The 27670-nt window shown below is 51.7% G+C and overlaps 1 protein-coding gene across 6 annotated transcripts in view; it reads right to left on the minus strand.

Annotated features, from left to right (window-relative positions):
- Positions 1–27670, minus strand: part of WNK2 (WNK lysine deficient protein kinase 2) — a 149596-nt gene that overhangs the window by 73349 nt on the left and 48577 nt on the right. For 5 of the 6 annotated variants that reach the window (XR_009696371.1, XM_061163608.1, XM_061163607.1 and 2 more), the window contains exons 6-19: positions 26031–26119; positions 23603–23822; positions 15849–16131; positions 12370–12572; positions 9743–9898; positions 9190–9381; positions 7197–7751; positions 4767–5057; positions 4150–4199; positions 3196–3364; positions 2993–3109; positions 2459–2629; positions 2143–2188; positions 1529–1648 (exon numbers count right to left, since the gene is read on the minus strand). Coding sequence is in view for 5 of the 6 variants with exons in the window: in XM_061163608.1 (XP_061019591.1) it covers positions 1529–1648; positions 2143–2188; positions 2459–2629; positions 2993–3109; positions 3196–3364; positions 4150–4199; positions 4767–5057; positions 7197–7751; positions 9190–9381; positions 9743–9898; positions 12370–12572; positions 15849–16131; positions 23603–23822; positions 26031–26119 (2662 nt within the window). In the remaining variant the exon portion in view is untranslated. The remainder of the gene's footprint in view (positions 1–1528; positions 1649–2142; positions 2189–2458; positions 2630–2992; positions 3110–3195; positions 3365–4149; positions 4200–4766; positions 5058–7196; positions 7752–9189; positions 9382–9742; positions 9899–12369; positions 12573–15848; positions 16132–23602; positions 23823–26030; positions 26120–27670) is intronic. The other variant, XM_061163609.1, reaches the window with a different exon arrangement.

Genomic DNA, 27670 nt, shown 5'->3' on the forward strand with positions numbered 1-27670 from the left:
AAACACATTTCGCTTTTCATCACTAAACATGATGTTAGCTGTCAGTTTTCTGTAGATGCCCTTTATCGAGTTGAGGATTTTCCCTTTATCCCTAGCTTGCTGAGCATTTTTATCATGAATGGGTGTTGTATTTTGTCAAATACTTTTTCTGTATCAACTGATATGATCATGTACTTTTCCCTTTGTAAGGAAATGAGAGTCCCTTTGACATTAATATGGTGAATTAGTTGATTCTTGAATATTGCCTTCCTAGGATATACTCTGCTTTGTTACGGCATATTCTTCTTTTTATATTGCAAGATTTGACTTTTTAACATTTTACTGAGTTTTTTTTTTTTCCCCTTCTATATCCTTGAAAGATTAGGAGAGCAGATAAAATAGACAAAAGAGTCTGTCACTCTTTTTTTTTTTTTTTGTGGTACTGCCTTTATATAGTTTTGATATAAGGGCAATGCTGGCTTCATAAAACGATTTGAAAAGTGTTCCTTTCACTTCAATTTTCTGGATGAATCTCTGTAGAATTGGTGTTATTTCCTTTTTAAAATGTTTTATAGAATTCAACTGTGAAACTATCTGGGAGATATTTTTGATGCAAATTCAATCTTGTTAATAGGTATAGGAGTATTCAGGGTATCTAGTCCATCTTGGATGAGTTTTAGTAGTTTGTGGCTTTCATAGAGTTAGTCTGTTTCAGCGAAGTTGTCAAATAAATGTGTGTAGGTTTGTTCAAAATAGTCCATGACTATGATTCCACGATCAGCATCTCTTTATGCAGGGTCTATAGTGATGTCTCCCTTTTTTCCTGATAGTGGTATTTTGTCTTTTTCTTTGTTAGTCTTACAAGAGACCAAACATTTTTATTTTTTTCAAAGAATTAGTTTTTGGCTTCATTGTTTTTTCTACTGTTTTTGTCTCAAATGTCACTGATTTCTGCTCTTACCTTTCTTTCTTTCCTTCTGTTTGCTTTGGATTTTCTAGTTTTTCCTAACTTCTCAAGGTGAAAACTTGGGTTGTTGATTTGAGACCTCTTTCTTCCTCTAAACATTTAGTGTTACAAATTTCCCTTTAATTACTGTTTCAGCTGCATCTCACACATTTTAATATGTTTTTTTCATTCTTGTTCATATCAAAATATTTTCTGATTTTCCTTGAGAATTTTTCCTGCAAAAATACTGGTAGGAAAGGGCAAGGGCAGAGACTTTTTAGCATATACCTATGCAACCCGTGTGCCTCGCCTGCACTGTGAAGGTAACTGACAGGCCCAAACCTGAGTGCCACCTTGACTTCACTTATTTGGTGGACAACTGGGACAGGGATACAGACAAGGACACAGCCCCACAGACTGCTCTGGGCTTTGGGGCAACAGTGCAGAGTGGAGCTCTTGCACTTTGCTTGGCACACAGCACATGCTGGCAAAACATGAGCACAAGTAAAGTCAGACTGAGGACCATGAGATGATGTGGAGCGATACACAGGAGACAGACGGAATTATCAAGTAGGAAGGGCTGGGAGTTCTGGCTGCTCATACCTTGGCTGGTGTCTGGCTGCAGGGAGCTCAGAGGAAGTGGGGGTGAAGATTCGGGGGCCTCTACTGCTGGGTGCTCGGCCACCGGACAGATGATAAACCACCTCTTCCCAGTGTGCAGGACTAAGAGGCAGGACAAAAACAGCTGGTGAGATTGAGTAGGTGACCCCTCCCCGCCAATATCAGACCTGTCAAGGGGGGATTTGAGGAACTCATCTCACACCAGTGGGGAGGATGTGCAGCCTGCTCAGGGGCCCCTCACTGGCATTAGAAGCTCTCACACGTCCCCCTAGCACAGGCTTCTTTCCAAGGTCACCTGAAGTACATCAGTGAAGTGGTAATGCTGGCTGGGGGACCAGCAGGGCAGTGAGTCCACACCACGCTCAGTCCCCACACAGACCGGACATGGCTCTTCAGACAGGGCAGCTGTCCCCAGATGGGGACATGCTCACCACACACTCCAGCACCCCCCCAGTGTGATGGCCAAAACCCCTTGCAATATGCTCAGTGGGGGGCCCTTATCAAATGCCTACTGGAAGCAGAGAAAGGACAGTGGCAGACATGACTCCTCCAAATGCATGTCTGACTGGCAGGGACAGCCGTGAAGGGAGACATACCATTTTGCTGGTACACCGGGGCGTTTGCTTGGGATTGGCGATTCTCCTGAAGGAGGTAAAGGATCAGAACTCAGCTGACTGCATGGAACAAGAACTTTCTTCAGAGCACAACACTGTCTCAAATCATCTGAGGGGCCTCAAGAGCTCGGACATTTCTAACTGGACAGAAGGCGCCTACCCTCCCGGCCACCTCACCTGACACTGCATGGCATACAGGTTCCTCTAGCTGGCCACATCACAGCGCTGCACTCACAGAGCCTGGAGCTGGGGTCTAAGTAGGCCCAGACCCTCCCAGGACCTCATAACGGGGACTTACCTCCCCAGCACCCAGGCCACAGGTGCTGAGGTGTGGCGGGCTCACCCCAGGGTCGGAGGCACGGTCCACATCCGTGTCCTCACTGAGCATGTCCTCTGCCTTGTCCATGACATCCTTCATCTGCTCAATGAATGTCTCCCGCTCGGCCTGCAGGATGAAGTCGTGCTCTACCTGCAACAACACATCAGCCCTGCTGCTGGGGCTGTGCCTCAGGCCACTGGCCGCATAGCGTCTTCACGGATGGATTTATTTGGTTTCTACGCTGGGACTAAAGCCAAGAGGGGAGACACGGCCACTGAGCCAACATTAGGGCTACACAGTTCAGCAAGAAGCCACAGCAGGCCTCCAGGTGATGGGCCAGTGCTATCTCCAAGAGGCAGCCACTGGCAGAGGAGGGAGGACAAGCAAGGCTAGCAACCAGTACTCCCCTCCATGGGGCTGGCATGCATGTACCCCCTGATGCAAGGAGACAGCCTCACAGTCCCAGGGGCAGGGCTGTGGGCTCACGTGCCCAGGCACGACACCTAGCCTCACCATGTAGGTGGCGATCTCGTCAGGTGCGTCCCCATCCAGGTCAAACTTGAACGTCACCATCTTGTGGTTGTGTGTCTCCAGCTGGCACTCCACCATCTTGTCACCCGTGTTGCACACCTAAGGGACACGCGGTCAGTGAGACCAGGGAGGACACCGCGCCCAGCCTGCCCTGTCTCGCCGGCCTGCTCTGCCTGGCTACTCACATTCAGGATGGTCAGTCGGGGCCGGCTGGCCCTCTCCTGGCGGGAGCGCACACGCGTGGACCTGCGGTGATGTTTCCGGGCGGCCTTGCCTTCCAGCTTTCCCCCACCAAACGCACCTTCACAGCTATCACTCATCTCTCTTCCAGAAGGGACGTCAGAGCCTCCAAAGCTACATGACAACCAAGACTGTTACAGCACTCAGGGGAACCCAGCCTGCCTCACGTGGGAAACGGCTTCCCAGAAAACCAACAGAAGCTTTACTGTCTGGGTGTACGAGGTGGAAAACCCAGAGGGTCTAAAGCTGGCCATGCACAACAGAGGGACCCTGAGCCCACTGCCTCTCCTCATCCTATAATATATGTCCTAGATAGTGCTGGGGTCATACGGAGCATATGACCTTTCTGACCCAGGACCTAAGTCTTCTCAGCTCCTGACCTGCAGATCACACTTAATCGGCACACAGTATAGGTCAGGATTAAGACATAACCCACCCCCGTGCCTTGGTTCCCCCATCTGTTGAACAGCAATGGGAACATGTCAACAAGGTGGAGAGCTACTGTGGCATCTGAGGAGTTTGCAGAGCAGTGAGCTGGTGCTGGCATTACCAGGAGGGTGGGACACAAGATCACTTCCTGTAACCAGCTCCCTCCCTAAATGCAATACTGTCCACGCCCGAGGTGCTGGGAGACCTGGGATGAGGGCCGGACTCTGCCCTGCTCTTCCGGCCTTCCACAGTCCCCGGATCTGGTGACTCTCCATTCATAGCCTCTCCCTGCCCTCAGCACTGCAAACCAGCACCAGGACCCACAGGACAACTGAGAGTATCTGACTACCAAACAACAACAAGTACTGACAAACCCCCCAGAGAAGCTCCCTGAGGCTCCCCCAGGTCAGGCTTGGAAATGGGTGACGTTGTTAGAAGCTCTGCCATACGAGGGCAAAGTGTGCTATTACCTCTCACAGCTCTGAGGGTGGCTGGGCTGCCTGTCCTGTGAGGCTTGCTCCTGAAATAAAACCACAGAAAGGAGGCCAGGTCACATTCATTCCCCCGCGACACAGCCGCGTGCAGTCTGCCGTCTCCACACCATCACCACCCAGCCCGCCACCCACTCCCTTCTGACTGCAGGGAGCAAATCACGTGCAGGCTGGCAGGAGTGAGGGATTTTATGTTTAACACTTAGAGCCAAGCAGATTCCTAAAAGCTGGGGCCACCTCCTTTCCAAACATGCTAACCCACTTTGATCATCCCTATGAGGGAGCACATGGCCCAGGAAGAATTATCAATGGTTCTTCCCATCGCCTCCAAGAAAAGCACTCTGCATCCATGTGTAAAAATCAGGGTCTCCAGCTGGATGTGTGATTAAGGAAAATGTGACATCCATCCAGGGACAGCAGAGGGAGAAGAACAGCACCTGCGGCTGTCCCCGGACACACACTTCCACCTTCCTGAGGTTATTCCCGACCTCTAGGGCTGAGCCGCAAGGTCACGGCACAGGAGGGCTGCAGTGATGCTGGGGTCAGGAATCAGGGTGACGGACTGGGGGCTGAGCCTCGAGGGGAGGGCCACACACCTCCGGGGCTGGCTCCACCGTCAGCTGAACAGTCGGGCAGGGACCAGGGATCCCAGGCCCACTGGGCAGCGGCAGGTTAGCAGGCGGCAGGAGCGCGGTGGTCTGGACAGGCACGCTCTGAGGAGCCGCCATCACTGGGGCCAGAGAGCCGGGGAGCTGAGGCAGGAGCTCGGGGGCAGGAGGCAGCAGCACTTCCGGCAGAGGTGGGGAGAGAACGGCGGCAGGCGCGGGCACTGTGGCGACCTGGGTGCTGACGTCCACAGCATATGTAGGCGGGTGGCCAAGCAGGATCTGAGGACACAGGGGACAGGGATGCGATTGGGGTGTGGGCCATCGCCTCCCCTGAGGGTCCTGGACCAAAGCAGGCGCTTCCATCACCCAAGGGGGTGAGCAGGTGATGAGGACGAACTGCCCCACCCACCCACATCCCACAGGCAAATCACAGCATGCGTGTATGCAGATTTAGCAAAACCAAGAACAAGACACTCTCACGTCCCCGTGTGTATAAAGTCAAACCTAAAACCACACTTCATCCATGCTGTGTCAGGCTGAGAAGCTGGAAGTGCGGCACACACTTAGCACCTCTCTGGCCTCCCTGCCACCAGCCTGCAGGGCCAGATCACCAAGCTACTCCACCCCAGCCTCCTGTCAGGTCAAAGCCTGTGTTCCAACCCCAGCCGTGAGCAAGGGGGGCTGCAGACCTCAGCCTTCCATGGGGTGACTTAGGAACTGGGCCAGATTCCCTCCTGTTCCTTCTTCAAAGGCTCTCGGGGGAGAGGCTAAGACAGGTTGAAGAAGAGCCACAGACTGAAAGGGTCCCGGTTTGGGGTTGAGGTTGGGAATGGGAATGACCTGCTACAGGGCCTACAAGTATGAGACTGATCAGACACATGGCATGTGGGGTGAGATGTGAAAGCCACAGCCTAGCCGTGGAACTTTCTCTCCTGGACAGATGCCCCAGCCTCCAGGGGAGTGTCCCCTTGGCACAGGAAAGCCTCTGGGCGGCCAGCCTAGCTCATCAGTAAACCCCAGACCCTCTGTCAGCAAGACCGCAGGGAGGCCACCAGGCCTGGGCAGTGACCTCTAAGCACCCATACCTTCTCCAGCCGCTGGCTAAGCAGACGACCCAGTGCCAGCAGTGTGCCAGGCCAGCACAGAGCACAGGGCACAAGACACAGGCCCAGCAATGATACCACACACCCCCAGGCCTCCGCTCAGCCCTTGGCATCCCCCAAATGACCCTGAGGCCTGAGTCAGTGTTACTCTAAGTAAGAGATCAGGGAGGTGGTCGCTCATTCAGGGCACTGGACTGACAATGGCCTCCTCACACTGGTTTTGAAACAAGCACCAGCCTACTGGGCAATGAAAATCACCCTTTCCTTCTCTGAGTACAAACCCCTTCTCAAAATCAGGGACAAACATCCAGGAGAATCCATGCATACTTATGACAGTGCCACATTCTAGAATGGACTCAGTGCAAAGTGAGTTAGGAGGACACCTGGCCCCATAGCACACTTTCAGTATGAAGCTTCACGACAAAATTAAAAGGGCAAGAGCCTGAGCTTAAAAGGCAAAGGACATGCCCATTGGCACATGGCCATTGAGGCTTAGAGCCAAGGTGGGGCCAAGTGGGAGGATCCCTAGGAAAGAGGCTCCCTAGGTAAGAGGATGTCCAGGTGAGAGCCCTAGGCCACCTCCTCCCCTCACAGGAGGCTGGCTAACAGGCTTAGAGCTACAAAATGCACATGGAATATGCAGGTGTGGGAGCTACAGGGAGGTCCTCCCAGCCAGCAAGGGGCATGGCCCTTCACCGGCAACCCAACAAGCTGCCCATGGCCCTCACCTGACTCTGAGACCTCTTCCTTGTCTGCCATGACTACTTTAGAACCAGTAGCCCATGTACACCCAACACTGCCCAGGTCATCACCAACAGACCCCAACAGAACCCCATTTTCCTCGTTTGCTGACTGCAGAGATGGGGGTTGTCCACCTACTACCCTTTGGCAGGTGACAAGATAGGCAGTGTGAGCCTCTCCAGCACCCACGGAGGGGCTGACACGGCTGCACCAAGACTGCCAACTCTATCCACGTGAAGGCAGATGCCACAATGCCCAGCATGGCCAGGGACCCTCTGCCCCCCGCCCTCCCCCCCAGACAGCTCCTCCAACACCTGGGAAGGAACCAACAGCGAAGCTTTTAGTCACCCCAGTCCCCAAGGCTCCTAACACATGCTGGGAAGTGAGAGGAAGCATTAGACATTCCCCACACTGGATGAGATGCTGCAGTCATGAGACAGCGCTGCCTGCTTGACCATTCCCACTATGCCACCCGGGTGAAGGTCCTGAGAAGGAGCAGAGATCTGTGAGCCTCTTATGTGCTAAGGGGTCTCCCAGCGCCAGAAGGGTGGGCCCTGGCCAGCAGGTGGGTTACCTGGCTCCCAGCACTGGCAGCCGGAGCAACCTGCTCCGGAAGGCGGGCAACACTTGGCTGGTGGGGCTGTGGCAGCACGGGGGGTGCCGGCTGGGGAGCGGCAGCCCGCACAGTCTGCGCTGCGTGGAGGGGAGAAGGCGGGACGTCGCTGGGCACCATCTGTGGAAAGGCCGCCGGGTACACGGGCTGCGCCGGGAGTTGGGCCACAGTGGGGTGAATGGACAGGGCGGCCACGCCCTGCGGGGCCACAGCCAGCAGAGGGATGGCGGTGGCAGTGGCCGCCACGTTTGGCACGATGGTCCGGCACGGCACGGCCAGCGGTGCCCCAGCGGGGTGGGGCAGCTTGACTGTCTGCAGGGGCAGAGCTGGCGACGCAGGCAGGGGAGCGGTGGTGGCATTGAGTGGGAGGCTTGGCAAGATGACAGCTGGAGAGAAATACTGAGAGGGGGGAGGCACGGTGGGCCCGCTGGTGGCTGGCAGGTCAGGAAGGGCTGTGGGGAGGCTGTCGACTGTGGCCAGTGGAGCGATGGGGGGGACAACAGGAAGTGGAGGCATCTGCAAGAGAACAAGCACATTAGGACTGGGCCCTGCCGGCAGCACACTGCAATGGGTGAGAGGGTCCCCATCACCCCCGGCTTCTGCCCCCAAGGCACTTTTCATGTAGCTGCTGTGGAAGGGAACCAAAGCATAAACCCAATTTAAACGAGACTAAGTATATACGACACTCAAACAGAAGGAAAGGTAGGAGGCCTTAGAAGAGTGTGGGATATAGACACAACCTTCAAGATAGCCCCCAGTTAGCACCACCTCAGAAAGTCTCAGGCTGGACCACTCTCCTTGGTTACTGCAAGGATATTGGGGGTCATAATAGTGACCATCAGATACCCAACTTTGGCATGTTCTCATTCAGAAGTACCAGGACTGTCTGAGCTACCAGACTGGCTCCAAATATCTGAAATTACTTTGGCTGAGTCCCTCCAATCTGTGTAAATTCACAATGAGACCAAATTCTTTGACAAGTTATCTCAAAAAAAAAGCAAATCTTCCAGCCTCTCCTTGCTGGCTGAATGCCCCTGTGCCATGCAGCCTGGGAGAGAGCGGCATGTCGCAACAGCAGAGCTCCAGAACCTTCCGTGTCTGGTCTCTTATCCTGGAGACACCTCGTGGATTTAGCACTTGAAACATTTCAGCAGATTCTCTGACAGCTCTAAAATAAAGCCTTTCTGGTTATAGACACATGAGCATCACACAACATGTACTTTTGTGCAATTATAAGATAGAAAATATGCAAATTAACCTCTGTGTATTTGAAAAGCTACTAAATGCCACGACCACTGGGAGCAAGGTATTGGATTAAGTAGATGTTAAAAGTGACTCCAATGTAGGCGTGATGAGGACAAGGCAGGTGACAGGCAATAGTGAAAGAACCTTCTGGGGGGTGCCTATAAACCATAGGAATACTCATATCCTCCCTACAAAGAAGCGCTTCCCATCCTAGCCCTGCCAACACACAACAATGGGACCCATGAAATGAAAGCCGTCCTGTGGTCAAGATTCACTAGAAACATGCATGACCACCAAAAATGTTAGCCTGAGCAAGAGCACCCAAGTATCAACCACATGCTATCACATGATACTGGTCACATGATGCTCTCCCAAAGACGCCCAATCTCTCCAGTGGGCAAGCTGCTCAGCTGTCTACTGGACCCCCAAGAATCCATGGTCCGCACAGTCTCGGGTAGCTCCATGGAGAACAGTGACCAAAGCTTTGTGCTCACAGCTCCATCCTGGCTCTGCTGGCCTAACGCTGGACTAAACCTTTCCCAATCTTGGAGGCATCTGGGGCAGAAGTCAAAGGCAGAACACGCCAGCCCAGCCATCCTGTCACCAGGGAGTGTTTCTCTCTTGAGGCACCCACGTGCCCGGAGGACAAGGACTGGCCAGTCAGGCTGAGGGAGCAGGCCAGGCTGGAGGGCAGGGGACAGAGAGGTACCTGTGGGGGGATCTGAGCAAGTGGCTGCAGGGGCGCCGGAGGCATCTGGAGAGGCTTCAGCTGAGCAGGGGCCACCACCTGGGAGGTTGGAGCCAGGTACGGAGGCAGGTGGGAGGGCGCTGGCTGCAGAGGGCCCACAGGTTGTGGGGCCAGGACCTGCGGCAAGGGTACCGGCTGGGCCAGGAGAGGAGGCTGGAAAGAGAGAGAGGGGCTTCTCTTAGACCAGTGTCCTCCTGAAATATATACTTAGACACAACACACGCGCACACATACCCACAGTGACACACATTCGGACACACAGATCTGAGAGGACCGTTCTGTGCAATGGGGGCCTTCCAAATGCCGTGTAACCCTGAACTCCACAGACACAAGAGCCCCATCCCCACTTCTGTCTACACCCCAGGCCCTGGGGAACTGCAGAGAAGGAGCACAGCGGGCCTGGACCTGCCAGGAGGTTCACAGGCCCTGGGCTCAGGCCAGCCGAGATGGACGGGCAGGGCCAGGGGAGACCCAGACACCCATGGCACCCATAAGGAGGGCAGCCAGCACTCACCTGGTGGGCGGGCACTGTTGGCTGGCCTGGGCCAGTCGGCACAGGGGTACTGGGCGGCGGCAGTACAGGGGTGAAGCTCATGGCCGGCTCCGGGAAAGGCTGCTGTGGGAGCGGAGGGCGGGTGGGGGGTGGGACAGAGCCCACCGACAGGCCAGGCTGCAAAGAGCACACAGCCACACTCAGCAGCTGCCGTAAGGACCGCCATCAGGCACAACTCACCATCTTCAGGGACCCACCTCTCATTCCCTACGTCTGCCATCCTGCCAGGGGCACTTTCCTAGGAACAGGATCCAGCAGAAGCAAGGTGTGATGGCCTCGACACCTCCCAACCAGGGAATGTGCTAGAACTTCAGTTCCACAGAGTATCATGCAACCAAGAGATTTGTGGAACCTTGGAAAATGCTTGTGATGGCATTAATTGAGGGAAAGATTAAAATGCACACATCTCTCATTTATAGAGCTGAATAAAAGGTGTACATGCAGATATATTCACAAACAGAATAGGGAAACATGGGGATAAAAAAGCAGGACACAGCCCGAGAGAAGGGTGCTCTGCAGAGCTGCAAGTCTCCCATGACTCGCCATCAGGAGAGAAACGAGGCCACAGATGTAAGCCTTCAACACTAGGCAAAGCATAGGCACAGAATGGGAAAGAGTCAGAAATATGAGCACTGGATGCTTGATGCTGCTAACTTGTTCCCTTTTAGGCACAATAATGGTACTGGGTTTTGTTTTCAGAGTCTTGATCCTGCAGAGATATAGACAGAAATATCTTGGGGGCAAAACATCTTTCTGTCTAGGATTTACTTCAAAATACTAGGGGTGCGAGCAGGTGAGAGCCATGGAAAAAAACACAGAGATGACTTCTGAAGCTGAGAACACACTGACATCAGAAGCTTCTCTCACTTGAGGTTTTCTAGATGACACAGGTGACCATCATTTCCAAAACCATTATCACTCACTTCATCTTTCACAGTAAATGCTGTATGAATAGCAGCGTGGGGTAGGATGGAATCTCTCCTTTGCATTTACTTGAAGCCACAGGGCAGAATGAGTCACGCGCACACATGTTCCTGGAGCCGCAGTCCCTGGCCCAGTGGGAGTCAGGCGCTCAGGCAGCCCGGAAGCCTCAGAGGAGGAGCAGCTTGTATTCCTGACTCCACCGGCTGTGCCCTTCCTTCCCTGGGTCCTAGGGGCACAATACCATGGCAACACTCCCCAGGAACCCTCGGTGCACCCTGGGGACCCCTTCTGTCCAAGGTGTTTCTGCATAAATCGGCTAGAGATGGGAGAGAGCACCCCAGCCAATGTCAGGTGCTTCCCGGCCTGGCCCCCGACTTCCCTATGCTCGGGCATCCTGGCCTATGAGCCAAACCTAGGACACGCGCAGCACTGCAGTGGCCTGGGTAGAGACCACACTGTGTGACCTACCCTAGAGGGGATGAGGGCCTGTGGACGGGTCTGGCTCAGCCCCGGCATGGGCAACCTAAAGCCAAGAACCGCTGCTCTGAGCAGGGAACTATTCCTGCTGTAAAATCGTATTTCACTTAATTGTGTGAAACGAGTCAAATTGCAAAATGCGAATTGCAAATGAATCTTGGGCTCCAGTGAGCAGAGCCAAACGCTTCAGCTGTCTTTCCAAGGGGACTTTTCTGAGCCTGAGCAGACAGGAGGGGAGGGAAGAGAGACAGAGGTGGCTGGAAAGGCTGGCACCTGGCACTCAGGGAGTCCCAAAAGGCGGCCACAGTGTGAGAGCACATGATCGAAAGGACACGCGAAAGGGAGGAAGCAAGAGCACGTCTGGGCGCCGCGGTAACCAAGGACCAGGCAGGAGAGGCTCCTCGGGCAGAGGCACAGCCTTGACCACTTCTGGGCCTGAGGAGCATCTAAATCTCCCTCTGGACCCCTCTCCGCAGCCCGGCTCAAGGGCAACTTCTCTGGGACTGACTGGGGACTGGGAGACAAGCAATTGTTCTGCTTTCTTTGGCATTAGAAAAAAAATCAAAATAAAACAATAAATGAAATGTGACTCCCTCATCTAGCAATTTCCATCTCATCTAACAGCCTTAAGCTTTCCATATCTTACAGATTTTTCCACAGGCAGAAGCATGAGGCCCTTTCAATCCCACTTCTGAAACATCACTGAAAACATTTCCTATGATTTGGTTGTTTCCATACCTCTAACTTATAAGGGCTATATTAAGCAGAGGAGAAATACCGGGAGATACGTAACACTCCCTCAGTGAAGCTGGACACTGAGACAAAATCAAAGATTTCAGGGCTACAAATGATGCTTTTCCATCGCCTTTGCAACAGTCAGAAGTTACTTTTCAGGCCCAGCACATAGGGCAGGACCTCACCAGCTTTATCGCAGCTTTATCACAGCTTTGTACGTACGGGTGTCACTGGGCTCTGCTTTCAGGATTTTCTCATCTAGCAGGTCTTTCAGGGTACATCACAGGCTGCTCCAGCCTACAGCCCTGCTGTTACCAGCAAGGATGGACCTCCTGCAGGCCCACTTTTGCATGGTTCCGAACTGACAACAGGCCAGCACAAACTGAATGGACCACCACAGACTCTCGGCCCTGTGGACAGGAACATTGACCAGGAAGGGCGGGCTGACTCACCGTGGCAGGCTGCTGGTAGGCCCCCAGGGAGGGCAGGCTATGTGGCAGGACGGGCCCATCACTCACGCTCACAGGGGGGCTGCACACACACTGGGAAGGGGGTGGCGCTCCATCTGCCAGCGACCCCAGCACAACACTCTGCTGGCTACTCTGCGAGTCTGAATACACCGTGGAGCCCTGGCCACTGTCGAACGTGCTGTCCGCTGGGGAGGGAGGAAAAAAGCACGGCTCAAAGCAGGCACCTCCAAACATCACCCCCACAGCACGTCACACAAGTCCCAGGGAATGCAAACGTGGGACAGCTTGTCCATGTATTTTCTTCTGTAAAACAAGACTTGATTGCATTTCCAGATCACAAACATAATAAATGTGCATCATTTCAAACAATCACCTATACAGAGGCTATAACTGCACCACCCGGAAACGGCCCTGGGAGCCCATACCCCATACTGCCTGACACCTGTTGGTGATCACCATGGACTATCATGGATCCCAGGTGGGCAACTCACACCATCCTCTGTAGGCAGGATGGCCGCCTCCACCAGCTTACAGATGGGGACCTCACCTGGCACCTGCCCTGGCCCTGAAAGTGGGCACTTTCAGCTCTTCAAGGGTAGAAGATTGAACGTCCAAGTTAGGAAAAGCTGCAGTCATGTGGAGGACATAATTACCAGCTATGTTTTATAGTGGGAAAGCGCCCTGACCACCTCCATTCACCACAGCAAAGAGCCTGAATTAGGAAGACTTAGGTCCAAATCTAATCCCTCACTTCACAGGCTCGGGTCTAAAGTGGCTTCAAAATGGGACTGACAAGGCCTCTGCCCCACAGGGAGGCTATCAGAGGAGGACCCAAAGGCTCTGCAGCCTCAAGACAACCTCCCAAGAGACCAGCTTCACCCAAGGTAAGCCTAGACTGGCCTGTCAAACCCAGCCTAGATGGAAGGAGCTGCCTGTACAAGGTGGCACAGACAGGACCGCCATGGCCCACCGGCTGGTCTCACCAAGACACACCTGGGAGGACCGGGCACCTGTATGGTCGTGCCAGGCAAGAACAAAGAGCAAAAACCTGTTTGAAGTGGTGTTTTTGTCTTACTGCCTCCAGATTCCAAAAGCTACCTAAACATTAGGATTCGCCATCCATGAACACCAAGCTAGTTCTACAGGACACCTTTCAGTGTGGATTTAAACTTTCAGTTTTCACTTTAAACAAATAAACGACAAGAGGACTCTTGTTGGCTTTGCAATAAAATAATTTTTCCCAAGAGCTGAGTAGAACTTAGTTTGACCCAGGAAGACTTATGAATGGTGAGGTTTGATTGTGAAAAACCAGTTAAACAAGTGGCTCTGATTTCTGATGAGGTGGCTAGTTGTCATTGTTACTTAGAGAGAGAGAGAGAGACAGACAGAAACAGACCATGTATGTGCACATGAGAAATGGAGAGTGTGGGCTCAGGAAAGATAGAGACGGAGTTAAGTGCATGAGGGAGAGCGAGACCAGTTCCAAGTAGAGTGATTTTAACCATATAAGTGACATTTTACATTTTTAAGTGAATGTGTTTATTTGTATAATAAAAATTACTTAAAAAATAATTTTTAAGCTATTGAAAACTTGTGTTCTCACGGTCACTGATGCTGGCTCGAGCTTGATCGGGACTATGGTGGGTAGCTTACAGAACGTATAGCGGGAAGTTATCTGAGACTCGCTGCGCCTGCTAATATATGAAAGTCCATGTGCCCATCTTGTCACCTAAGACCAGGTCCTCTACACTGACATGTGTGCTGCTTGCTGTCCCCACTAGTTTATCTTTATGAAGCCAGCGTGGTCCAGCCGGCTACAGGCACTGTGGCCAGAGGGATGGCTGAGCACAGGCTTTCTGCTCTGACCCACAGCAAGGTGCAGAAGAGCATGTGCAGGACACTGGACTGTGGCTCACAGGGAGACACGGTGCCTGTGTGTACATGTACATGTGTCCAGATGATGTCTGGAAGCTGTAATCTCTGGAAGTGAAAGTTAAAAGACGTTTAACATCAGTGACCTCCAGGGAAGAAAATTAACTGGCTTTTGCTGTATATCCTCTTGGAGTTTCTGAATTTTATACAATGTGACTATATTATCTACTTTAAAGAAATTATTGGGTTGGCCATAAACTTCGTTTGGGCTTTTCTGTACGATGTCCTGGAAAAACCCAAGCAAACCTTGAGGCCAACCCAATACAATAAATGGGTAAAAATGTTTTTGAGAACTATGGCTGTGACATGAAGCACACTCCTCACACAGTCAGTCAGGAAGCGGATCCGTGTGCAGACACAGTCCACTCTAAACTCATCTGTCGACTCATGTCTATGCAGCAGGTCAAGCCTGTATCACGATGTCTTACCACAGCAAAGCCTATTCTAGGTCCCAGACTGCATCTCTGCAAAGTTCAACAAAAGGAGATTTCTTAGTTCCTGTCCTAAAAATTGCTCAACCAAAAATTATGTTCTCAAAGTGTGTAGTGGTATGCCAGGTGTGGAAAGCTTTTTCCTACCAAAAGTTTATACTCGTGAATCAATTTTTTTGGTTTATCAGAAAGTGTAGTAATGATGTAATGATTCTATTCTCCAAAGCAAACTTGAGCAGGTAGGAGAAAAGTAAACAGTTGGCAACTTGTCTTAAAGTGATGGCCAGCTGCTGGTTTGAATTTAAACAGCCTACTTTGAAGAACGTTTAGCTATTCTACTGATAAAGAAAGGATGTAACTATTAAATAAACAGACTATTTTGGTCTTTCCACACAAAAACACCTAAAATCGTGGCCTGGGCAGGCAGCTCAACTCTCCACGCTTATTCACAGAACAGACAGAAAAGGCTACATCCTCCATCCGTGGCTCACAGCTGAATTTTTAAGATACTGAGGGTAAAGGCAGAATTTCTACTCAGACTTCAAGAAGACACTGGATTCTCCCTTCCAGTGGTCTGAGATGAAGTCAGGTACAAAGTAATTCTCACCAATCCATCGGTAGCATTCCCAGGGAAACATACTAAACGTCACAAGTACAGTACCAGAAGGGAGGTAACCTTGGGGATGGATAATCCAAGCAGTAAAACTCACAACCAAGACCACAGCAAGACTGGAGGCTGCAGCCACTGGCAGCCTCAGAACCACAGCGTGCGGCTCACATGCCTCCACCGGTCAGGGAATCCAGGGCAGAGGGATAGCCCCTCAGGTGGCCTGTGAGGCTGGGCTGAGAGCCTCCGGAGGGGATAAGTAGCTGAACTGAGTCAGCTCCAGCCCCGCTGGCTCAGTTCTGAGTCTGCCCTGGGAGGCCAGACTTCAGGGAGCCTCTGGTCACAGATTTCTCTGCCACATGGGAATGCCTCCCAGGGGAATCCCTCCCTGAAGAAATGCATGCCCACACCAATCATTCATACCCACGGGTGGGTGAGAGGGAGGGGCGGTGCAGGGGGAGGCGGGGGGCGCCTGGAGAGGCAGCACTCACAGGCCAGGGAGGTGGCGCTGGCCGGCAGCGCGGGGGTGAGGAGGTGCTGGTCGGCCTCGGGCTCCTCAGACTCTGGCAGCCCGGCCTGCGAGTGGTAGGTCACCTGGACCTGCAGGGGCGTGGGTGGGCCCCTGGCCTTGTCAGGGCTGCCGAGCTCCCGCTGCTCCTGGGGCTGCAGCGCTGGCCAGATCCTCTTTCGCCGCCACTGGATCAATGCCACACGGTCACGGATGGACTTGGCCACAATCTTCACGTCACTCTCATGGAAAAATCCTGACTCAATCTGCAAAGGAAATCGCCATGTCATCACTGGGATCAGCTCCAGCTGCACATCCCCACTTCCAGGGGACCCTGACACCTGCACTGCCACCTCCTGCCTGAGGAGTCTCTGCCCCAAGTCCCCTCCTAGGGTCCTGCACCCCCATAACCAAGATTACCAAGCTCATCCCTGTCATGGACACTCTCATCATCCCGGAAGTAAACATCCTCCCACCACTGACTGTAGATCCACGGGGAGACTGACCATCTAAACCTACAATAATCCAGCTCCTGGGTCTGTGGCAATAGAGCAGATGCTTGTAATCATAGGCCAGGTGTGGGAGGGGAAGGGCGATCCCAATCTGCCTCTGGCAGGGCCAGAACACACTCTGGGGCAGACTCCCACTGGCTGGGCCCCAGGGCTTTCCCGGAGCCCCTCCCTCAGGCTGGCCAAGGGCAGGAAGGAGGTCCTGGCTGCATCTGTGTGCTTAGGGACAAGTACAAGGAGCTTCAGCCAACGTTGTCCTCAGTGTCGTCCTGGGCATTCTCTGAGAAACCACAGAGGCTGGGAGAAAAGAGGTACATTTAGTAACAAGAGACCAGGAAGGTGGGTACCCATGCCGAGCAAAACTCTGAACCCAATTCACCCAACAGAGCATTTGAGAGCATCTGTAAAGGAGTCAACAATCTCTAGGAAACATCATGGTGCTCTCTGAGAATACCTGTGGCAAAACCACACGACAGCAGAAGCCAGGCTCCTCATCATCACTGTGGGATTCCCCACGTGAAAAGAGAGAAAACAAAAGAACAAACCTTGTGGGGCTGGATGGGAATGGTGTGAACTCACAGTTTTCAAAGTACCACAGACATAAATACACCAGATCTGAGCATCCATAATACACGGTGTAGCGCGTGCTTCTGAACCACCCACGGAGTGGGCCTGGGGCCATGACAGCCAACAACGGGAGCCCGGCTGCCGTGACGGTGCAGGGACTCCCCGTGAGACGGCAGGTCCAGGCTTTCAGGGGGAGGGCGGGGGGAGTTGGACATCTCACTGTGCCTGAAATCGAGGACATGCTGGGAAGATGACAGACAGCAGGACAACACGGAAGCCAGCATCCAAGGCCTCCCACTGGCTGAATCTGGGGCATTCCGAGCACGAAAATAAAGTGATACCATGATGGTTTGAAGGACACGTCCACAAACGCACACAGGAGAAGCAGAACTGGTCTGTGGAGGCAGAAATGCTTGGTTTGCTGCTGATAGGAGGTTACACAGAGGACTGCCACGCACATGCGGTTTGTCCCTCTGCCTCTCAGCCCTCTCTGCCTCTGCCTCTCCATCTCTCAGCCTGTCTCTCTGTTTCTCCCTTTCTTTCTTTCCCTCCTGTGGATCACCTTCTCCCATGAAGCCACTCTTGCCATGAAGGCATCACTGGACAGCTCCAGCCCCGTGGCGGGGCAGGGCTGCTCTCGGGATTCTGACACTGAGGCAGCTGTGAGGCAAGGCCCCATCTGTGGGAAACAGACATGCATATATTCAGGGTCCACAGTCATCTTGAACAGACCTATCCTGCATTTGCAACTTTCCTCTAAGTTTGTGATCACTTCAAAAGACTCCTGTCAGAAGACAACTCCACCAGACAGAATGAACCCTGCGGATGTCCACCCTGAGGCTCCCACCAGGCTCAGCCCAGGAGGCGGAGGTGCAACCAGGGCTGTGCCCACGGCCGGGACTCACTGAAGAGGCCGAGCAGGTTCAGCGCCCACCCTCAGTGCTACCCACGTGGCCAACCTGACCAGAGGCCGCTGAGAAGAAGGCATCCCACAGACGCGCCTGCCTGCCATTTCTATTTTCTGCCCATGACCCATTTTTCCTTACATCTCCATTTTCACAGTCACCACCTAGTGATCCTCTCCGAAGTGTTCCTTCTATTTTTTCCCAATCAGGAGAGAATTTGGCCACACTGGGGCATCCTGTTAGCTGGAAGCTGTGAAGGTAGAAGGGCTGGTATCACTGACACAAGAATCCTGGGCTAGGCTCCAAGCCGCCTCCCCTCCCACCCTTGGGGGGGTCTACACAAGGGGTCACTTCCAGATCAAAGCCAGCCCAGGTCCCTAAAGAACTTACCCTTCTCTCGGCCATGGGGGCATCTTTGTTCTGATCCACATCTACCTGGGCCACCTCACAGCATCCTCTACTCACCCCCAGCGCCCCCCGCCTCCCCTGCTCCCCACAGGGCCTGCTGGAAGATGATAGAGGGAGAAGAGATGATAGAGGGAGAAGAGAAAGCTATCCCATCGGCCTCCTCCCACCCCCAGCAGCCTCAGGAAAGCAGCCTCATCATCTTCAAAAACTTAAAGCTCGCTAATCTCAGGCATTAACAACAGGGCAGCCCAGAATGGGGACCAGGTCCTAAAACTGTGTTGGGTTAAAGCTATCAGCAAGTGACCACCCAGCAGAGCTGCCAGGAGGCTGGGGTTTCTGGAATTCTCCCCAACTCAGGCTGTCTCCAGGGACAGCCCAGGAGAGGCTTAGGCAGCTACCATCAGGACCCCAGGAAGGAGAGCCTCAGACCCCAGTTTTGGGTCTGGTGATTACAGATGTGTGGGGAAGGGAGGGGAGGGAAAGGGAAGGGAGGGGAGTTAGACCCTCACCAAGGGCTACAGCACCAGCACTGGCCTACAAGGCCCAGCCAGGAGACAGGAGTACCAACAAGTAACAAACGGAGCATTCACACAGGAGGAAGCCCCCACTGTGCAAATGCGGCCACTTTCAGATCATCACAGGTACCCGGGGCTCTGGGCTCATTCTGATTCTTAACAGAGTGCTGGGTATGTGCTGGTTTTTATTATTCCTTAACTGAACACAATGATGTGCCGCCCTCTACACGGATGCCATAGAGCATGGGGGTGTGCCCATGAAAAAGTGCTTTTAAAGGAAACACAGGAGCGGAAAGGGGGAGGAGCTGGGCCCAAGGCCTGTGCTGTGAACTCTCAGAGAGACCTCCTGCCCATGAGTCCAGGCAGGTGCTAGAGACTTGGTGAAGACAGGGCCACCACTGTAGGCACAGGCATGCACCCAAGGGCCTGGGAGCCATGGGCATTCTCTATGTTGAGCCATAGGAGGGATGAGTCCTCTCAGGAAGGTAGGCAGGTCCTGGGAAGGGGTCCAGACCATGTTTGGGCACCGCCGTCCTATAATTGAAGAGTGTCTGGAACACACCAAGAATGGAGCCAGAGCTGCAGGACGTAGCTGGTGTATCTGAGACACAGATGGCTCCAGCTGTCTGGGTCCCAGCTGCCTCCAGGACATGCCACCACGTGAATCTGTGTCCCCTTGTCATTCTCATACCGCCGCTATGCAGTGTTCACGGGGGAATGAGAACACTGTTCATCACCTGTGCTTTCTGAGGTGCCTGCACGTCGACAGACACAAGCCCTCAAGGCCGCCCAGGGACCTACCTCATCTCCAAGCAGGGCTGTCCCAGCCCTCGGCCTGCCTCCCATCCTCTTAACACTGGGACAGCTAGAGCTGCAGGCCAGGTACTCCCAATCTCCATGGTCCCTCCCGGACGCTCACCAAATGCAACTCACCCTCATGAATCTCAGCTCACAGGATACCAGCCTACACACGACCTTGATTGCTACTTATGTTTATGCTTTAAACTTCAGCAGAAAACATGGATGGACCAATGTCACAGTATGGAAAAAGAAAGGTCCTGAATTCATAGGACTGATGGGCTGGTAATTCTTTTCTTTCTTTTTTTTTTAACTTTTTTAAAGTGGAATCTAAAAAATAATGAATCTATTGATATATATAAAACAGAATAGATTCACAGACATGAAAAACAAACTATGGTTACTAAAGGAGAAAGGGAGGGGGAGGGACAAATGAGGTCTAGGGATTAACAGATACAAACTACTATACTAAAATAGATAAGCTGGTAATTAACCTAATGCAACCCTCAGCAAATACGCAGCAATTCAACAGCACTATGCAAGGTCATAGAAAGATACTCTGGGAAGCCATGGAGCTAAACAATTCTATTAAATCCAATTATAGCAGAGGTGTCTGTTTCTAAGTTCAGGAATGTGACCAGCAGCTGGGAAGGAGTCCTGACATGGGCTCCATGCCATCAGCAGGACGTCATACCCTCCACACACACCAGCAGAGGCACTGGCTGCTGTCAAGTGCAGGGCACAGTCCTGGATGGCCATGCACCTCCCACTCCTGTCATGCACCAACCTACTGCAACCACCTAAACCAAGCTCCATGGACCCCTCACCTGACATGTGCCCTGTCCCCCGAGGTCCCCTTGGTTTGTGACTCCCACACCTTACATGGCATGGCCAGCCTCAGCTTCCTCATCTGACCAGAGTTCCATGGTCCAGTGGTCAGCACAGGCTGGTCCCAAAGATATGCTATCCACAAGAGCCTATGCAGGCAGTCTCCCCTCCAACCCTTGTAGCCCACCTTCCAGGGCCATACCAGGGTCCTTTCCTACCAAACTACCAGTGGCCTTATTAACAGAACTAGAACAAAACAATTTTACAATTTGTATGCAACCACAAAAGACCCCAAATAGCCAAAATAATCTTGAGAAAGAAGAACAGAGTTAGAGGGATCATGCTCCCTGACTTGTGACTATACTACAAAGCTACGATTGTCAAAACAGTATGGTACTGGCATGCAAACAGAAATATAGACCAATGGAATAGGACAGAAAGCCCCCAAATAAACCCATCCACTTATGGTCAATTAATCTACCCCCCAAAGAGGCAGGCATATACACTGGAGAAAAGACAATATGTGGTACTGGGAAAACTGGACAGCTACATGTAAACAAATGAAATTAGAACATTCTCTAACATCACATACAAAAATAAACTCAAAATGGATCAAAGACCTCAGTGTAAGACTAGATATATAAAATTAGAGGAAAATACAGGCAGAACACTCTTTGACAAAAATTGCAGCAATATTTTTTTTGGATCTGTCTTCTAGAGTAATGAAAATAAAAGCAAAAATAAACAGGACCTAACTAAGCTTAAAAGTCTTTGCACAGCAAAGGAAACTATAAACAAAACAAAAAAAAAACAACCTACAGAATGAAGTAAAACATTTGCAAATGATGCAACTGAAAACAGATTAATTTCCAAAATATGCAACAGTTCATATAGCTTTCTCTCTCTCTCCCTCTCTCTCTCTCTCTCTCTCTATATATATATATATATATATCACTGACCCAATGGATGTGAGTTTGAGTAAGCTCTGAGAGTTGGTGATGGACAGGGAAGCCTGGCATGCTGCAGTCCATGGGGTCACAAAGAGTCAGACATGACTGAGTGACTGAACTGAACTGATATATATATATGAAGCCCAATTAAAAAAAATGGGCAGAAGACCTAACTAGACACCTATCCAAAGAAGACATACAGATGGCCAACAGGTACAGGAAAAGATGCTCAACATTGCTAATTATTCAAGAAGGGCAAATCAAAACTACAATGAGGTATCCCCTCACACTTGTCAGAATGGTCATCTTCAAAAGTCTACAAATAACAGCAAGGATGTGGAGAAAAGGGAACCCTCCTACACTGTTGGGGGGAATGTAAATTGATGCAGCCAGTTTGGAGAACAGTATGGAGGTTGCTTAAGAAATAGAGTTACTGGGAGGTGGGAGGGGGGATCGGGATGGGGAATACATGTAACTCCATGGCTGATTCATGTCAATGTATGACAAAACCCACTGCAATTTGCGAAGTAATTAGCCTCCAACTAATAAAAATAATTGAAAAAAGAAATAGAGTTACAATATGATCCAGCAATCCCACTCCTAGGCATATAACTGGAAAAAGCAAACACTCAGTCTTGAAAAAAATACATGCACCCCAGTGTTCATAGCACACTATTTACAACAGCCAAGACATGGAAGCAACCTAAATGTCCATGGACAGATGAATGAACAAAGAAGACATGATACTGCACATATAAAGGAACATTCCTTAAATAAAAGGAATGTTGGAAAAGTGAAAGCCACTCAGTCATGTCCGGCTCTTTGTGACCCCACGGACTATACAGTCAATGGAATTCTCCAGGCCAGAATACTGGAGTGGGTAGCCTTTCCCTTCTCCAGTGGATCATCCCAACCCAGGGATCAAACCCAGGTCTCCCACATTGCAGGTGGGTTCTTTACCAGCTGAGCCACAAGGGAAGCCCAAGAATGCTGGAGTGGGTAGCCTATCCCTTCTCCAGCAGATCTTCCCAACTCAGGAATCAAACTGGGGTCTCCTGCACTACAGGCAGATTCTTTACCAACTGAGCTACCAGGGAATATTACTCAGCCATAAAAAAAGAATGAAATAACGTCAACTGCAGCAACATGGATGGACCTAGAGATTACCATACTAAGTGAAGTAAAGACAGATATAAACATCATATAATATCACTAATATGTGGAATCTTAAAAAAGGATACAAATGAACTTATTCACAAAACAGAAATAGACTCACAGACACAGAAAACAAATTTACAGTCACCAAAGGATAACAGAGGGGAAGGTTAAATTAGGAATTTGGGGTTAACAGATACACACTACTATATACAAAACAGGTGAAAAATAGTACCTATTATATAGCACAGAAAAGTATATTCAATATGTTGTAAAAACCTATATTAAAAAGAATCTAAAAAAGAATATATATACACATATACATAAAAATACATAAACATATATAATTGAATCACTTTGTTGTACACCTGAACACTGTAAATCAACTATACTTCAATTTTTAAAAATACATTTTATTGATTCAAAAAAAAACCTACTGGGGTTCAGGGAATCCACTTGTAAAGAAAACATCAGCCATACCTTTGTGTGACTTACTGCGTTTCTGAAAGATGTGCTATTTTCAATGACACATTATTTTTTTACAAAGAGGACATGCACTTCTGTGGTTATGACAGGTGCAGCCAAGTACTCACTCTACTGCAATAAGCATGTAGATTTTTACATTTGCTCAGATTTTCTAGTAAAAATTAGTGTCTAATTTATTTCTCACATATACTTCTTTCCCCCTGTGATATGAAGCATCTCTATACGCCTGCTCTCACCAGGCTCTTCAGACCACCATGCGCCTCAGAAACAAAGTGAAATAAAGATCAAAACTCAAAGGCCTACATCTGCACAAAGTGAGCAAGAATCTAGTCAAAACAGGGCTCTTCCTAATATGCTAAAGTCCCCAGGGGCATCTCTGCACTGGTCCACAACATCCTTTCACTGCACCATTTCCAAGGTGATGTCCTACTGTGAAGCACTGTGATTCTGACCTATGCTGTCCTTCACGGCCGCACTCAACAAATGGGGATCCTAGTTCACAAAACTGCACACCCACTGAGGGGCCATGCTCCTCTTCTGACTTCCTTCTAATGTTTGGAAACCACACACGTGCAAGGCACGCACCCAGATTTGCCAAGGAACAAGCACACATTACCATTTCCTGTGCCACATCATCTGGTGTCTCCCTCTCCAGGTCAAAGGTGAACTCTATGGCCCCGTTGTCCTTGGGCTTGCCCTTCAGTTTCTTAGGGTCCTCAACCCAGAGCCGCAGCGCGATGGTGGACTTCCTGCCATGGTCCTCCTCGGCCAGCTCCACCCTCACACCTGTGTCCTCCGCGAAGAAGGCGTGGCTGAGCAGGTCCTTGATCTCATACCTGGGAAGGAGGCAGTGGTCAGGCAGGGCACGGGCATACCAGCTGAAAGGGTCCTGTACCTGCCCGGCAGCCCCCCCAGAAAGTCCTCTGACCATACCACTCACTGGGCATTTCTGCCCCTGAGGACAGCACAAAACAGTACATCTGCATTCCCTAACTCTCAGGGGAAGAGGAAAAACCTGCTACTTGAACACATCTAACGACATACTATCAAGACCTTTTTTTTTTCTCTCATTATAAAAAAAAAAAATCTCCATTATTAAGAGATTTGGGTAATTCAGAAAAGAATTTTTAAATCAGGCTCTACACTGTCCAGACAAAGCCTGCTGAGACGCTGGGGAGCTCTCAACTGTCATAGGATACCGTGGATCCAGGTAAAACTGAACTGGACCTGGACGAGGCAAGCCCCAATCTCCCCAGCTCACCACCCGAGGGACCCTGACCTCCAAGAAGCAGGGATAATTTTGGAGGCTCCCAAGGACGGGAATGGGGGGGGTGTGGTGTGGCGTGTTGCCCTGCTAACCACTCTGCCGCCCAAATCCACATCCCTAAATGCTTGCCTAATTTCTGATCTCTGGCACAAACAGGTCCCGGTGCTGTCTAGGGCCTGGCTTCCTCCCAGCTTCCTGTCTGTGGTCACCATGGGCTCTGAGTTCCAGTGGCCCATCACCGATTCTACTGAGGGCAACACATCCCACAGGCGGTGGAACCATGCCACCTGGAGAGCCGCCGTGCATGGAAAGGGGAGGGAAGGGTGAGCAACCCTCACACAGGCTGACAAATGCCTGTGGGGACCCTGGGGAAGCCCGGAAGCCAGGGGCCCTAGGGGCGCAGAGGTCACAGCCCCTGGGGGCTCTGCCCTGATCTGGGAGGTGGTTTCTGTACTTTTCTGATGTGAGCTATAGTTCCCAGTTTTTTAGTATTTTCTCTTTAAGAAACAAAACATGATAACGTGCAGGGGGCAAAAGAGAAGACTCAGGAGATCAGGACAGGCCTGAGAGATCAGGACAGGCCCCTACATGAAAGATGACAGAAAGGACAGTGGTCAATGTTGGGCGCAGTAACATGGGGAAGGGGCATGGGCTGGCTGTGCAAGAGCAGAGACGGAATATGAGGGGGTGCTGCTGCTGCTGCTAAGTCGCTTCAGTCATGTCCGACTGTGTGACCCCATAGACGGCAGCCCACCAGGCTCCCCCATCCCTGGGATTCTCCAGGCAAGAATATTGGAGTGGGTTGCCATTTCCTTCTCCAATGCATGCATGCATGCTAAGTCGCTTCAGTCGTGTCTGACTCCGTGCGACCCTAAGGACTGCAGCCCTCCAGGCTCCTCTGTCCACAGGATTCTCCAGGCAAGAATACTGGAGTGGGTTGCCATGAGAAAGAGGTATTAAGGGGAGACATGGAGGAATGGGGAAGGTGGGAAATGGGCAGGATAAGGGGGCAGGGGAAGGGAAAGCAGGGGGAGGGAGATGGGAGAAAGGAGGAAGGGAGGGGGGATGTAGGGTTGACGAGAGGGAAGGAAGGAAGGTAAGGAGCAGGGAAGAGAGAGAGTAAGGAGGGAGGAAAGAAAGGAGAGACAGAGGGAAGAAGGAGCAGCGAGGAGGGAGAGGGAAGGAAAGAGGAAAGAGAGAGAGGGGAGGAAAGAAGGAAGGAAAGAGGAAGGCTCAGAACACACACTCAGCTTCCTGGCTGACCAGCTGAGGAAGGCAGGGCCTTGATCTGAGGAGAGAGCTGGTTCAGGGGCATCTGGAGGGCTCTGACTTGAATGTGGGACTTTGAAATGGGTCAGACAACAGGTGCATGAAAGACACAGCCTGGAGTTGAGAGAGAGGGGCAGGATGAGGCTCGACGGGAACCCTGGCATGGGGGTGTCCTCCAGACTGGGGGGATGGATAGGCTTGCCAGGGACAACACAGAAAAAAAGCAACAAGGGCAGGATGAGGTCCCAGTAGCCCCCACACTCCAGGCTGGGTGGGCGAGAAAGCAGCCAGTAAAGGGGATGGGGACTCTAGGACAGCACCCAAAGCCAGGGAGCGTGTTCCAGGCAGCAGAAGTCAGGCAGGGGGCTGCCCTCCAACTGCCCAGTGGGCTTGTTGGGACCCAGTACGTCTGTGGCCTGAAGTGGCCTGTCTCCCAACCCTCGCCTTCTCTTGGGATGTGATTTCAGGCAGAGCAACAGCCCAGATCCAGCGCTGCCTGGGAACTCACCTTTCCTCCTTGTTTTTGCAGATACACTCCCCAATAATCTCCTTGATTTCAGGATCATGCACTTTCTCAAAGCTGGCTGGCTTGATGCCCTGAAGACGACATGAGCAGAGTCACCTGACATCGAATTGGGGTCTGTTTCTTGCTCACTTCACACTCACCCCAGTAGAAGAGAAAACAGGAAGTGCAAGAGGCTTGTTTGGGGGTGGGGGACAGGGCATCGTTTCATTCTAAGGCCCCGCTGAAGGGTTACTGGGAGTAGTGAGGTCTGAGGACGAGAAAGACTCAGGGGAGACTCAGAACAGACGTGAAGGATGCTCGCTCTGCCTAATCCAGCTCCACACAAGGGAGCATTTGCACTCTTACTGCACAGAGGAGGTGGGGGTGGGGGAAGGCACACCTACCCAAGGACACACACCAGCCAGGCAGGACCTCCCATGCCAGCAGCCCAGAGGGTCTCAGAGGCTGGACAGGGAACCCTAAAGAGCTGGCCTTTCTTGCCATACCTCCCCGGAGGATGCAGAAGTCACTGTGTGGTCACTATTGCTGGCCAAGGGCCACCAGAGACTCTGGCCACACTGTGGTCACAGGCAGGGCTGACTTCCAAGGCCTGGTGGCTGGAAGGGGTTGCAAGCAAGCATCTGCACGATGAAGGTCCACAGCCAGCGGCCAGATCAGATGACTTTCAGGCAGCAGGAGCAGGAGGTGGCCGAGTACTAAAGCGGACCAGAAAGCCAGCGGGTACCAGCCAGAGGCATGGGGGGAGCAGGATTCCGATCCCATAAGCAGATGGGATTTCAAGAGAAGCAGGGGCTGGATGGCAGGGCTTATTTGCAATCTGCCCAGGGAGGCGTTTGGGTGGAGGGGATCCTGGCTTTTGAAGATTTGGAACACAGTGAGGGCTCAACCATCATGTTCCTCCTCTTTCAAAAAGACTGTCTTCAAAGGTCTCGTCCTGGCTTTTTTTTTAAGCATACATTTTCCCACAGAGAGGGATGGGGGAGAGAAGTGCACCCTGGGAGTGCACGTGAGGCCCCAAAGTACCCAGCAGACTCCTGCCTAGGACATCTGGCCATAACCAACGGTCATGCTGGGTCTGACATGCAGGGGAGTTTGTGCAGTAACAGACATAGCCCTTGGCTTTAAAAGTGGGCAAGAAGTCCTCCTTGAACATGAGACCCCCATGTTACTCCACTGAAGCCAACAGAAAAAGAAATTTAATTATGCCAGAAAGAAAGGCCATAGTCCTAACAGGGGAAGGAACCAGTGGTCTGAGAAGCTATAAACACAGGTAAGTGTGCACATAGACCATCATTTAAATCTCTGGAAGGCAGTGGCAGAATGTGCCAGAACAAGGTGTTGTTTTGAAGGGGTTCATATCCCTGGGCTCAGAAGCACAGAGTTGGGGCAGCTGAGAAGAAAGGGAACCAAGACCCTCCAAGGACTGGAGCAGATGCTGGAGGCTGGACCAGTGTGTGAGTGTGGTGGGAGGGCCCAGGGGACCCAGAGCATGAGGGTGTCAGGGCAAACAGAGGAAACACTAAGGATCAAGGAAGGCACCTTTCATCACATTTCCTCAAGGAGGCAGGGTAGGTAGGGCCTTGCTTTACTCAAACCAACACGGGTCCACGTAGGAGGAGCCT

Source organism: Dama dama, chromosome 16 (genome assembly GCF_033118175.1).
Source record: "Dama dama isolate Ldn47 chromosome 16, ASM3311817v1, whole genome shotgun sequence".
Taxonomy (NCBI): Eukaryota; Metazoa; Chordata; class Mammalia; order Artiodactyla; family Cervidae; genus Dama; species Dama dama.